General features: G+C 40.4%; 1 protein-coding gene across 1 annotated transcript in view; it reads right to left on the bottom strand.

Annotated features, from left to right (window-relative positions):
- LOC126485046 (protein madd-4-like) overlaps nucleotides 1-17,732 on the bottom strand; it is a 697,683-nt gene that overhangs the window by 131,692 nt on the left and 548,259 nt on the right. The window contains exon 17 of the mRNA XM_050108648.1: nucleotides 6,526-6,666. Coding sequence (XP_049964605.1) covers nucleotides 6,526-6,666 — 141 coding nt within the window. The remainder of the gene's footprint in view (nucleotides 1-6,525; nucleotides 6,667-17,732) is intronic.

Here is a 17,732-nt window from a genome sequence, read left to right as displayed (position 1 = left end):
GTGGCAAACGTATCGGCTCGAGTGGTGAATCCCTAAACAATTACACCGATAACCTGACCAATGCTTTCCTCTCCCGCAACTATCCTGCAGACCTTGTCCACAAACAGATTTCCCGAGCAATACATTCCTCCCCATCCAACAACAATGTTCCTACCCCCAGATCACACAGAAGCATCCCCTTTGTCACCCAATATTATCCTGGCCTCGAAAACATCAAAAAATTACTCCGCCAGGGATATGACTTTCTCAAGTCAACCCCTGAAATGAGATCATCCCTTGACAAAATTCTCCCCACACCACCCAGAGTTGCCTTTCGTCGCCCCCCTAACCTCCGTAACATCCTTGTTAAACCCTACAATATTCCCAAACTACCTTCTCCACCCAGCGGTTGCTACCCCTGTAACCGACCCCACTGCAAAACCTGCCCCATGCATCCCCCCACAACCACCTACTCCATCCCCGCTGCTTGTAAAACATACACAATTCAAGGCAGGGCCACGTGTGAAACTACACATGTCATTTATCAACTGACATGCCTGCACTGCACAGCCTTTTACATCGGCATGACAACAACTAAACTGGCTGAGCGCATGAACGGACACAGATGAACTGTCCGCCTAGGAGATGCCCAATACCCAGTAGCGGAGCATGTTCTCCAGCATAATTCTAGGGACCTAGGAACCTGCTACACCGTATGTGCCATTTGGCTTCTCCCACCCAACACCAGTCCCTCTGAACTGTGGAGATGGGAACTTGCACTCCAACACATCCTTTCATCCCACCATCCCCCTGGACTGAACCTATGTTAAACAACCTCAATCCCATTTACTCTTCAGTCTTCTCCTCTTTCCCTTTCCTCTTTAGCCATTCACGCATCTTTTCATCCTACATAGTTGTGTTTATCTTTATACTATATACCTCTTTACTTCTGTATGCATCCTCTTTGGTTTGAAGCTGGCACAGTACTTACAGTAGAATATCTTTGGCTTCCCTCTGACAACCTTGCCTCCATCCTTGCTACCCTCCCTATTTTCCTTTCCCTGTTGCTTCATAACCTGGGGTGTGAGTAACTGAATCTCCTTTCCCTTCTTCCCTTTCTTTCCTCTCTCTCCTCCCCGATGAAGGAACATTTGATCCGAAAGCTAGGAACGTAAATTTTCGGTTCTGTTTTATGTGTTTTATGTGTATCTAACGGCTGTACTGAGCTGAGGTAAGTACTGGCCAGCCCCTGTAGCTCTTTGTTAGTATTTGTTTCACATCTCATATGAGATTTTCCATTAATCATATAAATTAAATAAAATGACTAGTGATGGAAAAATTTAAAAAAAAATGTATAGTTTAATGAAGTTGGAGTGGGAGTTGATTTGTTGCTTCATACATACTCGTCTTGTGAAGCTCGATTGCTAAGCACTTGATTACCATGAACTCTAATGTGCAGCACCTACTCACAGATACATAAGGCATATAACAGACATGTAAAACTTCTCTTGTGATTTTGTCAGAAATGCCCCAGTTGTGCACCTTACCACTAACACATTATGTTGTTTTAATGGCTACTAAAGGCATTCAAAGTTTGAAGTAAATATGTGATCCCAATGTTGTGATCTCCCGTTGTGAGATTAGGTTTGGTGTTCAATTAACACAACCTATTTCAATATGTGCTGACTTCCACTTACTTTTTCTTGAATGACCAGTTCTATGAAGAGACAGATGGAGTTACACTGGGGAGCTCTTTGTAACATACTATGGTTTTTTTTAATTCAATCCACCCAAATATTCACTTCATGGTGATGACTAAAAGGATAGCTGCCTGCCCTTCTTTGATGTGTATGTCAAGAAGAAGACTGATGGTATGTTGGGAAATGCCCTTTGTAAGATGTCAACTCCCATTGATTTCTATCTTCAGGATAATAGTTGATGCCATCTGGCTCAGAGTGAAGGAGGACTTTGTACCTTGGTTGATAGGGCCCATGTCATGTCAGATGCCAAAAGCATGTCAGCTTAAGTCACCTTTTCTCACAATGGTTAGAGAGAGAGAGAGAGAGAGAGAGAGAGAGGGAGGGAGGGAGGGAGGGAGGGAGGCAGATCAGATACACGTTGCGCTGTCAACCAAGCAATGAATCAGGTGAGTTATAAAATAATGAGGTGTCACCAAAGTCTATGGTGTGTCTGTCTTACCCTCCAGAATTTCCAACACTATTGGATTATTGGATGCATTCTGTGGAAACATGATGTGAAATGTATGTTTTGACCACTAACCAAGATTAGGGACCTTTAGGGTCTGTAAAGGATGATTGATGTTGGTTTATATTAGGTGGATGTCTAACATATCACTTGTAGTTGTATAATGTCATACATTGGTTACACCACCAGGGCAATGGAGGCCCATGTATTGGGCATGATTGTGTCACATTCTTACAAGAGCAGAGTAAATCCAGTATTGCAGAAGACTGCCTTAGTACTGGTCATCCTGTGGAATATAACAGGTGGAGCTTCTGGTGTCCACTGTCAGCCACTGAGATATCGATTTTAAGAAAGCAGTTGAGATGACATAAGCAAGTGATCTTATGGCGATGGTGGGTTTTGCTTAAATGCAGCTTGGAATTCTGCTCTCTCCCTTGTGAAACAGCAGCAGCACAGAGTTAATGCTACCTCATACCTCGCCCATTGGTAATTCATTTTCAGTATAAACTCTGATATTTATAACTGGTTATATGAAGGCATTATTGTTTACAGTGTGTGTGCACACGAGGGGCCCCTCAGCATATGCCCCACATGAAGGTTTTAAATTTCCTTGCATGGCCTTCTCTCACTGGATTTATATCTCGAAAACGACAGTGTGTGTATCTGTCAAAATATCAACAGTTGTCAAAGACATTACCTGGCTGCATCCCTGTAAGTTGTTTGAACATTTTATATACTAGGAGAGACTCAAGTATCACAATAACATATCTATTCTCTTCACAAAAAATACATTAACTCATTTACAATTACGATTTCTTGGTTCAATATACAGTGCCTGACAAAAAAGTGGACCACCCAGAAGACATAAACATATATCAGTATAAATTTCTAAATGTATACACCATGGGCAGGTATGTAAATGATACAGCTGTAATTCTATGTGAGAGGTATAACAGCCACCAGGCTGCATTAGCATTGTTACCAAGCCCCATCAGGTATATAGTGGGCGTGAAGAGAGTCAGATATTGAGTGAGCACTGAGAAAGACACAGAGGTGCCATGTACTAGTCTGAGACAGTGTTATCAGCACCTGACAGAGTCTGAAGGGGCCTCATTGTGAGTTTCCATTTAGTCAGATGGTTGAACTGTGCAATATCCAGATTTATGGGGCCTTCAGATGTAGTAGTGCTCCAATGTTTGAATGCATAAAAATGTGAGTGCAGGTATACCTGTCATCAAGGTTCTGGTCGACCATGGCTGACCACCACAACAGAGGATCACTATACTGTGCACCAAGCACATTGCAACCCATTCATATCTGTGCCTGCCATCTGGGAACAAGCAATGGACACCCTACAACATTCTGCATTATCCCTCACTATTGTCACAGACAGTCACTGCCTGGACTATGCAATTAATGTCCCATATGTAGGCTGCTGTTAACACCACAACACAGATGACTTCATCTGAAGTGGTACTGTGACCAGGAAGCATGGATTTCTGATGAGTAGCATCGATTGTGTTCAGTGGTAAATTGCGGTTCTGCACTATGTGGATGACTATCATTATCGAGTACAGTGGAAACCCAGGAGGTTCCATTCTGGAAAAGAACATTGGTGTTACTCCTGCCATCATGTTGTGGGGAGCTATTGGGCATGACTTCAGGTCACAAGTGGTAATGACTAAGCGAACTCCGATGGTACAAGGTACATCACTGACATCCTACATCTTCCACCATTGCCTCTCATGTGACAGTATTGTGGTGCCATGTTTAAAAAGGGCAGTGCTCATCCACACAAGCCATGCATATCTACAAAAAGTCTGCTTGATACTGAGATAATCCCATGGCCAGCAAGATCCCCGGGTCTGTCCACAGAAGAACATGTACTGGACCAACAGCTTTATCCAAAATTTTTGAGAAAGTAATGTATTCAAGAGTAGCTTCACATATCTGTAAAAATGAAGTACTAACAAAATGTCAGTTTGGTTTCCAGAAAGGTTTTTCAACAGAAAATGCCATATATGCTTTCACCAGTCAAATTTTGAATGATCTGAATAACCGAACACCACCCATTGGGATTTTTTGTGATCTCTCAAAGGCTTTTGATTGTGTAAATCATGAAATTCTGCTAGACAAGCTCAAGTATTGTGGCATGAGTGGGACAGTGCACAAATGGTTTAATTCGTACCTAACTGGAAGAGTGCAGAAAGTTGAAATAAGTAGTTCTCGTAACATGCAAAGATCAGCACATTCCTCAAACTGGGGAACTATCAAGAATGGGGTTCCACAAGAGTCAGTCTTGGGTCCTTTGTTGTTCTTATTATATATTAATGACTTGCCATTCTATATTCATGAAGAGGCAAAGTTAGTTCTCTTTGCTGATGATACAAGTATAGTAATCACACCTGAGAAACAAGAATTAACTGATGAAATTGTCAATACTGTCTTTCACTGAATTTTGATAAGACACAGTACATACAGTTCCGTACAGTGAATGGTATGATGCCATTAATAAATATAGACCTTAATCAGAAGCATATAGCTAAGGTAGAATATTCCAAATTTTTAGGTATGTCCATTGATGAGAGATTAAATTGGAAGAAACACATTGATGATCTGATGAAACGTTTGAGTTCAGCTACTTATGCAATAAGGGTCATTGCAAATTTTGGTGATAAACATCTTAGTAAATTAGCTTACTACGCCTATTTTCACTCATTGCTTTCATATGGCATCATATTTTGGGGTAATTCATCACTGAGGAATAAAGTATTTATTGCACAAAAGCGTGTAATCAGAATAATAGTTGGAGTCCACCCAAGATCATCCTGCAGACATTTATTTAAGGATCTAGGGATATTCACAGTAGCTTCTCAGTATATATACTCTCTTATGAAATTTGTTATTAACAACCAAACCCAATTCAAAAGTAATAGCAGTGTGCATAACTACAATACTAAGAGAAAGGACGATCTTCACTATTCAAGATTAAATCTAACTTTGGCACAGAAAGGGGTGAATTATACTGGCACTAAAGTCTTTGGTCACTTACCAAATAGTATCAAAAGTCTGACAGATAACCAACAAGTATTTAAGAAGAAATTAAAAGAATTTCTGAATGACAACTCCTTCTACTCCATAGAGGAATTTTTAGATATAAATTAAGAAAAAAAAGAAAAAAAAAAACAAAAATATTGAAAAAAAAAAATAAAAATAAAAAATAAAGAAAAACAAAAAACACAAAAAAATAAAGTTGTTATATTAACTTAAGTATGTTGTTAAATTAACCTAATTATGTCATGTATTGGAAAATTCGACTCGTTCCACATCATTACGAAATATCGTATTCATGATCCATGGAACTAGTATTAATCTAATCTAATCTAATCTAATCTAATCTCACACATCAGTTTTGCCACAGTGCTAGTTTTCATGACCAATGGCAACCGTTGTGGGCCAGGTTGACTCAGGAGAGGATACAATCGCTTTATGACATGCTCCCCAAACGAATCAGTGCATGAGTCCAGGCCAAAGTGGTGTGCAATGTCTGACTGATAAATGGGGTGATACTGCTATGTTTTTTTGAAGCTGACTAGATTTTCTAATCGCTGAAATAACATTACTTTCCTTCTCAGCCTGTGAAGTTTCGTTTTGTTTCCTCCTCCTCTTCTGGGTGCTTCACTTTTATCAGGCAGTGTATCATGTCCCAATTCAGAAGCAAACACAGAAAGAACAACAAAGATTATTTTAACATGTTTTTCTTAACAAGATTCAATTATTTCTCCCTACAATTTGGAATTCAGCACACCTCCAAGTAGGCTGGTGATCACCACAACTTTTGTTCCTGGGTCCCTGCAATCACTGTACCATGTTGAAGGTGCACATTGTCCCTCAACAGACCTCACCACATGCAAATAAACATAACAACCTTGCACAATATCTTCACTTTTACCTACAACTTCTTATTTTGTAATTTTCCATTTTGAGTATCATTCACTGGTAAGAAGATCTAGGGATACACATCTCTGCTCTGGAGTATTATGTATCACCACCTGTTACATGTTACCACATCAAAAGAGAGAAGAGAGAGAGAGAGAGAGAGAGAGAGAGAGAGAGAGAGAGAGAGAGAGAGAGAGTGCACACACACAAGAGAGAGAGAGAGAGAGATAAAGAGCACAGATGTGGCAATGTCAAAGAAGATACGAAAATTTTACATGTGATGTATTGTAAAATTAAATGCCAAAATAGAACAACCTAGCACAGGGTTGTGATGCCTGCAGTGAAGAGCTTTTGTAGCTTGTGAAGCTTGCTAATAGTAACAACAATCTTCAGCATGCTTACCTGCAAACCTTCTAGCAGTTGCTGGAAATGTGGCATTGCAGGGACACCCGCTCTTGAACTTCCTGAACTTGCAGATGACAGTTGTGGACTGTGATCCTCCAGAGAGCCAGGTGAACTAGTTGGTGCACTGAACTCGCCCAACTGCGCACAAATGAAAATATGTGTTGTTCATAGTATAGCACAAGAAAAACTAACATGACAAATGATATGATTAAATTCAGTCAAACAGTGTGCTCTAAATACCCACAAGAAAAGAAAATTACAGGCAACATAAATTATGAATAATTTTAATTCAGTTTGTTAATACTAAGCATGTGTTACTATTTATAACAGGTTAAAATAGCTGATAATAGTAAAAATATAAATTTTAATTATAAATATATAAAATTTCCTCAGGAATCTGATTTTCCTTATATCATCAAAAACTTTTATTATTGGTTCCATTCAGTGAACACTCTGGGAAAAGTGTGTTCAGGGTTTATGTGAAGTGATATTCTCTTCATATGATCATACCAGTACAATCACAGGGTCCTCTGCAAGCTACAACCCTAGACATTGTCTTCATTTCACCTGTTTCTGTGTTTTGCACACAATAGTGTGTGAGCTCCATTTCAGTTAGATGAATGTAGCTTTTGTTTGGCACAAGGGGATAATGCTTGGCCGACTAAAAGCAACCCATAAATTTATGTGTGCTCTTCAGATGATACTAAATGCTAAGCACTTAGGGAGTTAGTTCACTAAGTAATAACTAAATCTGAGTTGGACTAATCTAGCAATTCAGAGCTGGGGGCTGGTCAATGCTTCCTGTCCACAACACTCTTAGTTTGGCCCAGTCATTACCATCCTCAGCAACTTAAAAAAAAAGTAAACAATGAAACATGTGTACTCTGTTACATTTAGAAAGAATATTTTATTTTCCTGTGCAGGTTAGTGGTTGCAAAAATATAGATGACAAAAACATTCATCATTTATGAGTGGTTACATAGTGAATAAATAAAACATGATTTTGTGACTGGTTGCTGCATATTTGGTAATTTTTTGATAATAATACTGGCATCAACAAAGGGAACCACAGGTTGTCCACAGTTAAAGTTTCAAAACACTATAGAAAGAGAACCACTGGCTCAGAATAATGTCAAATCTGAACAGCATATTACTGATGCTGGAAGAAATGACGTGGAGGGAAAAAAGAAGACCAACAGATGAAACTGTAAGTGTCATAATATGCACTTCATCAACAGACGTGTGACACACGACCCTTTCTCAGTCCGTGTCTGAGATGCACAACATGACTGTCTCCATGATGGATTGTGCACTACTGGTAGGACTCTTCCACAAAAATGGTGGTTGTGCACCATTAGCCCTGCAGAAGTTCTGGACACTCTCTGGTGTGAAGAAAGACATTGGTCTGGTGTCTGCTAACGATCTGGAGAAAATGATTACAACATTCAAAAAAAGGTAAGTTCTTTTGAAGTGCAATTTGGCAGAGGAAGGAGAGCAGTTGATGCAACATCTGTTGAAGATGTGGCCACAGAATTGCAGGAGGCATCAAGCAATGTTGTGCAAACATGCAGTGCACAGGGAATTGCCTGTACCCTGGACATGCCTGCGAACTCAGTGCATAAAATCCTATGAAACATCCTGCATTGCTATCCACCCATACTCAGGAGTTACTGCCTGCTGACCAACCAGCAAGACAGACATTCACTCTGAATTTCTTGCTCACACGGAAGGGGACAATGAATGACCACGGAAAATTTCGTGGACAGGCAAAGCCCATTACCATCTTCAAGGTAATGTCAATATATACAGAACTGCAGAATATGGGCAATGGAAAATCTGCACACACATTCAACTGATACCACCTCATTCTGCAAAGGAGACTGTGTGGTGCAGGGTGACAGCCTTGTTTGCCCTAGGACCATATTTTTTTCAAGGGGATGAGTACTGTGTGTCTTGTTACCTGTACCATCACTGGTAAATACTATGAGGGTCTTTCGTGCACCACCATCATTGCAATCCTTCAACAGTGTGGATGTGTGGGTAGAATCATTCTTATGCAAGATGACGCTCCTCTACTACCAGTGAAGTGGCTGCTGCAGAGGCATTTTGGAAATACCCTACAGCCTGGCCATCGAGATCACCGAATCTTAATTCATGTGACTTGTGGCTGGGGATTATCTGAAGAATGTTGTGTTCAGTGCTCCAATTACAAATATAGCTGAACTGAAGACACACACTCACAGCACATTCTGAACTTGACACCCGAGACATTTTGATCTGCTGTTGAACATTCTGGTTCTCGATTTCAACTTGTGGCAGAAAGCCGTGGTCAGCACGTCTTGGCTCACGACAATTAGAAGAAATGTCATTTTCCTTTTGTGCAGTTTTTGACTCCAAGACAATTAAACACCAATGCCATTTTCTTTTTATGTTGGTTTGGTCCCCATGATAATTAAAAACTGATGTCATTTTGCTTTTTATGCGAGTTTTTGACCTCAGGACAGTTAAAAACCCATTCTTGTCATCCTATCTGGTATGACTTCACTATGATGGATGGGCTTAGCTAACTAACAGTGCCACAACTGTTGACTGACCAACTTGGGCAGCCATGCACATTGAACAATACAGTTGGTGTAACATGCAGCTCAAACCGTTGCTGTTGTATTGGGATTCATCTATTATTTGTAGCCAATCCCATTTATGTTAAGACTCTTACACCCACATCCACTGGAAAAATTTTCATTATTTTTTTTAAAATTCCATGATCCTTACCCCTGTGTCAATAATATGCTGTTCAAATTTGACATCATTCTGAGCAGTGGTTCTCTTTCTACAGTGTTTTGAAACTGGAACTTTAATTGTGGACATTCTGTATTTTGGTTCCTTGAATATAAGATGGAAGATATTTATATGTAATAAGAACAAGAGCAGACCCTATATTGATCCCAATAGTACAATTATAATGATTATTCCCTATTCTGTATACGTACTCTGCAAAACACTGTGAGGTGCATTTTCAACATGCTGTGTCATTGAGTACACCCCGAGGTTTCTTAATGCAACACTCTGTATCCTTTCAATTAGGCAGTATGAAAACCAATTACTACAAGATTTCTGTTATTATAATATTTGGGTTTCTCTAAGAGAATATAGTGAACTACAAGAGCTTTTTACAAGTCACATAACATATCAGTTGGCATCTTTTTTTTTATTTCAATTTAGTATAATATCACATTCTTTGGAAAAGACCTCCTGAATTTCAAATTGGGACTGACTAATTATCTTATTGTGAGAGAGATTTATTGCAGTTCTTTGGTACATACTCTCTTCCAGTATGTTGTTCTGGGCTCGAAAATATTCTAAATGGTCGTCCTCAAAGAATTGATTTTTTAAGGAGAGTCAAACGCTCTGTGATTTAAGAAATTCATGGGACATTCACGCACAGAGTTCATCTTGCGTAAGAGTAAATTTACTTTGAAAGTTACGCTTTTCAAACAGCCATTCGGAATATTTTCCCGCGACCTGTTAGAAACAGATTCGTTTCGGCAGTTGCCAGAGAGCACCAGGTAACAGGCGTCGCCGCGCCGTACGTGTAAAACATTAATAGACCTTCCATTATGTCATACAAGGAACAAGACATTAGGGGATACTCCAAGAGCATGGGAATTTCGTGAACCATACTAAAATGCATAATTCGGCTTAAAGTGCACATTCGTATGTCCAGATTCAGATGTAAATTTTCTTGGAGTACCAGGACTGTATTATTTCATGTTTGGTTCTTTATTATGGCATAACGCCATACATGCTAGAAGATGAAAATGTGAACTTGAAATGCAAAGAACAGTTGAAACTAGCCAATAGCGTGGAATTAAACACTTCATTTCAAACAAATTGACTGCCTCAGCAGAAAAGATTTATAAAGGTCAAATTTCTTTAACAAACCGACAAAAATAACTTCATTGTTCTACAAGGCAATTAACGCTTGACTGTCAGAAAGGTGAAAACAAAATAAAATCTGAAACTAATAACATTTGAAGCCTTTCGTAATTATACGAATGTATTTTGATGCACTTGATAGCTCCCGACCACAGAAATCCATTTTGTTTTCATTTGACGTGAGAGCAATAAATGAAGAGGAAACAGCAAAAATCACTTAACGTAAATACGGGTCACGTGGAGACAACCACCTCCCCACTACATTTCAGACTGCTCTATCTATCAGGTCCGGAGCTACAATATTTCGGAACCGAGGCAATATTAGATAGTGGCGCTCCCCCTCCCTCGAGCGTTTGAGGTAGGATGCCAAAAATTTAAAAAAATCTGCTTTTCAAAAATATTTTCATCTTGTAGCACACATCTTTCTGAAAAGTCTGAAACATGAAACATATGCGTTCGAGGAAACGTAAGACATGTTATTCGGTCTTAAGTGTGCCAAAGTTCAGTGCCACGCCTCTTCACACAGCATTCTTCTATCGCACATACTTTGCTCTGTGGAGTTCAAACGTGTAATATTTTGTAATGGGTGCCATCAAACTATATTCAGGTCAGTGGAAATTAAAATGTCCTGTGGTGCCTCTCCTGCTCCCAGTCGGCACTTTAGACATCCTGCCCCTCTTTAAAAAAAAATCTTGCAATTAATACTGGATGGGATTATGTTTAACTGGCAGAACAAGAACTCCAGAAAATTTGCAGTCTTTACTGCCTATTCGCTAATAATTTGCTGTTTTGTGTGACATAAAATTAAATATAGAATACATAAAACGAGTAAAGACAAGAGACAAGCAAGACAGTACACATTTCTTCATTCCTTACAAGTCCTAGCTTTTTTTCTCTCTAATCCTGCCACAGCTTTATATGGCGTACTTTCTGGGAAAGAATCTATTACCTCATCAATGTTCGTCGATGTTTTGCTACATGAAAAAACGAAATGTCATCGTCTAATGCTAAAAAAGCTGTTAACACAAATTGTACCCAAGACTGGTGTGGTTTCCCGAGCTGATTACATGTATTTTGTCACTGTCTGCTGGGTAAAACCAAATAGGCCTGCCTAATATTGCAGCAGTTGTTACACACACCGAATACACGAGACTGGTTTGACACAAAAAGGTCATTTTTATAGCACAACGGAATGTAATTCACGAAGTACCAACATCAAATGCCTATTAGGCCTACTACAAGCAAAAAGTTTAATGTTAGGAGATAGTTTCACATTTTATCCATACTCTCTAGCTTCTGAAGCATGAGATCGAAAAGTAGTAGTACGAAATTTTTATATAAATTTGGAATTGTCATATTCTTCCGTAATTTGTTTGAGTCTCCCGTTTCTTCTCCTTCCTCGTTCTAATAAACAATCTTGTCGTCACTAATTCTGTAACTATCCCTGCCAGTGTCAAAACTTATTCTTTGGTTAATTAACCCTGCCACAGTCACAGGTTTAGTTATACCACATTTATTCTCCAGCCAGGCCTTATTACATGCTCACACAACGCATTTTCCACGCTACTCCCAGAATAGAACTTTAGTGGCTGCTAGCCAGGGACTGTATAACTGGCCCTTAGCAGTGCAGCATTCTGTCCAAAAAGTTTTTGTCAAAATTTCATTTTCTTGTATACACGGAGAAGACAATACGTAATCTTTGTTGCCTATTATTCCTGTTAGTCGTTTATTTCCACTCTGTTAGTCTGAATCTATGGAATTCGCTATTAATTATAACAATGCTGATCATTTGCAAACACAGTCAAACAAATAAACAGCGATTGGCATTCACCCATTCAGCCTTATTCCGCTCAGCTCGTGTAGACCCATCCCCTTTTGTCGGCAGGAAAGTTTATTTCTAGATGTGACGGGGATTCCCCTGGCAGAGACATCACGTACACTATGCACATATTCAAAAATCAACTTATGATTCATTCAGAAATCAACTTAGAATTGTTTTCAAAAATGTTCAAAAAGCAACAGGGATGCGTTCAAAACGATATGAGTAATCGATAGACCAATGTGCGCTGGATGCTAGACACTTTGTGAAACAAGGTCTTTTTCCTCAATAATATGCAAGCAACAGGGATGCATTCAAAATCATACGAGTAATCAATAGACCAACGCGCGCTGGATGCTAGACGCTTTGTGAAACGGTCTTTTTCCTCAATAATATGAATCTGTCGCGCCCACCCTGAAACTGCCGCCCGGGGCAGACACCGGTTTGCCCCTACCCCATAGTTCCGAGCCTGTTGCGCATACGTGAATCTGGCAGCTTAGGCAACCCAGTGAAATTTTCCCGGATAACATCTGGCTGCTTGCTGCTATTGCTTATACAGCTAACTACACTTCTGTAGCCAGAAGCGGGAGAAGGTACTACTCAATCGAGACTCAACTGCACATGTGCATAAACTAACTCGGAACCGCTCAAACGATTCTAATCTAAACAGTTATGACGTCACGCTCATAGGAGGTAATTTGTTGTTATGAAACATTGCATAGTCTTCCTAAAGCATTTGACAGATTTTGCTGTTGGCAGACGCTTGTATGAGCACTGTGGTTTGTTGTTGTATATGGTGCATTTCCTTTGCAAGTCAAGTTTTATTTTCTTTTTTTTTCTCTCGTTCGTTTTTTATTGTTGCAGTATTATTCTGCAGTAGCGACATACAATTTCTTTGTTGGAGTATTGATTCTTAACAGTCAAAGTTACAAAAAATTAACTGTAAATTAAAACAATGAAAAATTCCCGGAATTGTAAAAAAATTCCTGGGTTTTGCCTGGTTTTCCCCCGGATGAAAAAATTCCCAGATTTTTCCTGGATCTCCCGGCTGTCCCGGGTTGTATACACCCTGCTATATAAGCTGTGCAGAGAATGAGTGGGGACTCATTCTAGCAATCGCGTGGGCCACAAATGTGGAAACACATTGACATATGAAACTTTGAGAAAGCCCAGATTGTTACAGTGCAGAGTCTGGGAACAAGCCTCTCAAGACACTGAAGCTGGTTGGCTGTTCAGTATCCAAGCAAAGCAGCTGAAGAGCCATGAAACCATGAGAAGCAAACAAGGTGTTGGACATCTATGTCTCATCATGAAACATGGAGGTCAGAGCTTCCCTGCTCTGTAAAATAGGATAGCTGGCAATGTGTGGCAGATCTGATGATAGAGTACAGTGCTGGTGTACAAGTGTATCAGAGCACAGTGTACACTGACAAATATGGGGCTCTGACACTGTCTATTACAATTGCGATGGGCACAGGATCATTGAGACTAGGCCTTGGATTAATGGAAACATGTTGTCTGATCAGACAAATTTTATTCCTTATTGCACAAGGTTGATGGCTGTGTCCAAATATGCCATCATCCAGGCTAATTGCTGCTTGTGACATGCACCATGACACAGCTGTAAGTTAGTGGGAGTAGAACCATGCTACATACGGCATTCACCTGAGCTTCCATGATACCTGTTGGTAGTACGAGGGCAGTTCAATAAGTAATGCAACACTTTTTTTTCTGAAACAGGGGTTGTTTTATGCAGCATTGAAATACACCAGGTTATTCCCCAATCTTTTAGCTACACAACACTATTTTTCAACGTAATCTCCATTCAATGCTACGGCCTTACGCCACCTTGAAATGAGGGCCTGTATGCCTGCACGGTACCATTCCACTGGTCGATGTCGGCGCCAACGTCGTACTGCATCAATAACTTCTTCATCATCCGCGTAGTGCCTCCCACGGATTGCGTCCTTCATTGGGCCAAACATACGGAAATCCGACAGTGCGAGATCGGGGCTGTAGGGTGCATGAGGAAGAACAGTCCACTGAAGTTTTGTGAGCTCCTCTCGGGTGCGAAGACTTGTGTGAGGTCTTGCGTTGTCATGAAGAAGGAGAAGTTCGTTCAGATTTTTGTGCCTACGAACACGCTGAAGTCGTTTCTTCAATTTCTGAAGAGTAGCACAATACACTTCAGAGTTGATCGTTTGACCATGGGGAAGGACATCGAACAGAATAACCCCTTCAGCGTCCCAGAAGACTGTAACCATGACTTTACCGGCTGAGGGTATGGCTTTAAACTTTTTCTTGGTAGGGGAGTGGATGTGGCGCCACTCCATTGATTGCTGTTTTGTTTCAGGTTCGAAGTGATGAACCCATGTTTCATCGCCTGTAACAATCTTTGACAAGAAATTGTCACCTTCAGCCACATGACGAGCAAGCAATTCCGCACAGATGGTTCTCCTTTGCTCTTTATGGTGTTCGGTTAGACAACGAGGGACCCAGCGGGAACAAACCTTTGAATATCCCAACTGGTGAACAATTGTGACAGCACTACCAACAGAGATGTCAAGTTGAGCACTGAGTTGTTTGATGGTGATCCGTCGATCATCTCGAACGAGTGTGTTCGCACGCTCCGCCATTGCAGGAGTCACAGCTGTGCACGGCCGGCCCGCACGCGGGAGATCAGACAGTCTTGCTTGACCTTGCGGCGATGATGACACACACTTTGCCCAACGACTCACTGTGCTTTTGTCCACTGCCAGATCACCGTAGACATTCTGCAAGCGCCTATGAATATCTGAGATGCCCTGGTTTTCCGCCAAAAGAAACTCGATCACTGCCCGTTGTTTGCAATGCACATCCGTTACAGACGCCATTTTAACAGCTCCGTACAGCACTGCCACCTGTCGGAAGTCAATGAAACTATACGAAACGAAGCGGGAATGTTTGAAAATATTCCACAAGAAATTTCCGGTTTTTTTAACCAAAATTGGCCGAGAAAAAAAATGTGTTGCATTACTTATTGAACTGCCCTCGTATCTTAAGGCACCATGCCAGTTACAGACCATCTGAACATTGTTGCAGACCGCCTACATGTCTTCATGGTTGAGATCTTCTCTGATGGCGATGGCATCATCCAGAATGATAACTGCAATGCCATAAGGTCCGAATTGTACTACAGAGGTTTGAGGAGCACTATAGTAAACTCACACTGACGTCTTGGCCACCAAATTCACCTGATCTGAAGCAGATGGAACACATCTGGAATACTATCAGGCATCAACTCCAAGCCCACAAACCACCAGCCCATAATTCAGGTGAATAGTGTGGCCTGTACATAGATGTCTGGTGCTACATAGCTCCAGAAAACCATCACGGACTTGTCAATTCAATGCCACTCAGTAACTTTGATGTACTGCATTCCAAAGGTCAACCAGTATGCTACTAAGCAATTGGTCTTAATGTGTAGGTTCATCAGCGTATATGAAGAACAGGGTTTTGGCAATTTACTCGATGTATTATCAACTGCAAGAAAGTTTGTGCTTTGAAGGGGGTTCTACATCTACATCTACATCTACATGGATACTCTGCAAATCACATTTAAGTGCCTGGCAGAGGGTTCATTGAACCACCTTCACAATTCTCTATTATTCCAATCTCATATTGCACGTGGAAAGAATGAACATCTATACCTTTCCATAAGAGCTCTGATTTACCTTATTTTATTGTGGTGATCGTTCCTCCCTATGTAGGTCAGTGTCAACAAAATATTTTCACATTCAGAGGAGAAAGTTGGTGATTGGAATTTTGTGAGAAGATTCCGTTGCATCGAAAAATGCCTTTCTTTTAATGACGCCCAGCCCAAATCCTGTATCATTTCTGTGGCACCCTCTCCCATATTTCATGATAATACAAAATGTGCTGCCTTTCTTTGAATTTTTCTATGTACTCCATCAGTCCTATCTGGTAAGGATACCACACTGTGCACCAGTAGTCTAAAAGAGGACAGACAAGCGTATCGTAGGCAGTCTCCTTAGTAGGTCTGTTACATTTGCTAAGTGTCCTGCCAATAAAACGCAGTTTTTGGTTTGACTTCCCCACAACATTTTCTATGTGTTCCTTCCAATTAAAGTTGTTCGTAATTGTAATACCTAGGTATTTAATTGAATTTACAGCTTTTAGATTAGACTGATTTATCGTGTAACCAAAGTTTAACGAGTTCCTTTTAGCACTCATGTGGATCACCTGACAATTTTCGTTATTTAGGGTCAATTGCCACTTTTCGCACCATTGAGATATCTTTTCTAAATCGTTTTGCAGTTTGTTTTGATCTTCTGATGACTTTCTTAGTCACTTTAGTGTTAATTTTTTAGAAATAGCATGGAACAACTGTGTATATAGCACTCATTGTGGCATGTATTTGATGTGTTACCGCTTGACTGTTCATATCTATATTCTGAATTACTTCCAAGGAGTGATTACTAAATAAGTTCATAATCTGAAAATAAGTTCATTATCTGACTTCTGTCTTTTATGATTCAGCTTGTGGTGGTTCCACCTGCTTTTAATTCTTCATCGATTGTTTGTTGTCCTCGGTGTCTATGTACTGCATTGCTACACTGGCTGAAAAATGGGTTGTGGATTCCGACGCACACTACTGTAAATCATGTAGCTGACAGGTGCACAGCTGCATTTCGCAGTACTTTAATTTTCGCTTTGCACAACCCCCAATATTACACAGTTATATGGCAAGTGCAGTATTATTTAACCCTCGATAAGCCTCATTAATAGTTAGTTGGTGAAACTCCACATACTGCTACAATAGTTTACTGTTGAACATCTACAAGCAGTAAAAACATAACCACAAAGTTCCCAATTCTTTAAAAATAAACAGGTACATATGGAGCAGTCACTGTCACTGGTTTTTACACAAGTCTTAGTTATTTAACGCTTATTTCACAGTTAAATTGAAGCACTGTTGTTTTGTTGTTCTAACCAGAACAGGTTACTTGTCTGAAACTCAGCTGTGGACTGGCTGTCTCATAACCAAAAATCAGGCCCTTATATGTGGGGGGGGGGGGGGGGGCAGAAAGGTGGAAGCAGAGAAAAAAAAGGACTAGTGGATGTGCTGGCAGAATGGGAGCAAGGAAGGGGACAAGTAAGTGGAGGACAGAGACTTGCAAGGCTGAAGGCACAGAGGTTATGAGAGTGTAGGATATATTGCAAGGAGGTTATATTGCAAGGAGAATACCCACCTGCACAATTGATAAAAGCTGGTGTTGGTAGGAAGGATCTGGGTAGTGCAAGTTGCGAACCACACTGTGTTGGGCCTTCACTGAGGCCTTCATAGACAGAAATTCCACTCCCAACTTAGTACAGAAACAGATTTCCTGTGCCTTGTCTCTCCAGTCACTTATCACCTCCCACACAGCCACCATTTGCCTACAAAGGA

The sequence above is a fragment of the Schistocerca serialis genome, chromosome 6 (genome assembly GCF_023864345.2).
Source record: "Schistocerca serialis cubense isolate TAMUIC-IGC-003099 chromosome 6, iqSchSeri2.2, whole genome shotgun sequence".
Lineage (NCBI taxonomy): Eukaryota > Metazoa > Arthropoda > Insecta > Orthoptera > Acrididae > Schistocerca > Schistocerca serialis.
The sequence above is the reverse complement of the archived record's forward strand: the minus strand, read 5'-3'. Positions and strand labels throughout refer to the sequence as shown.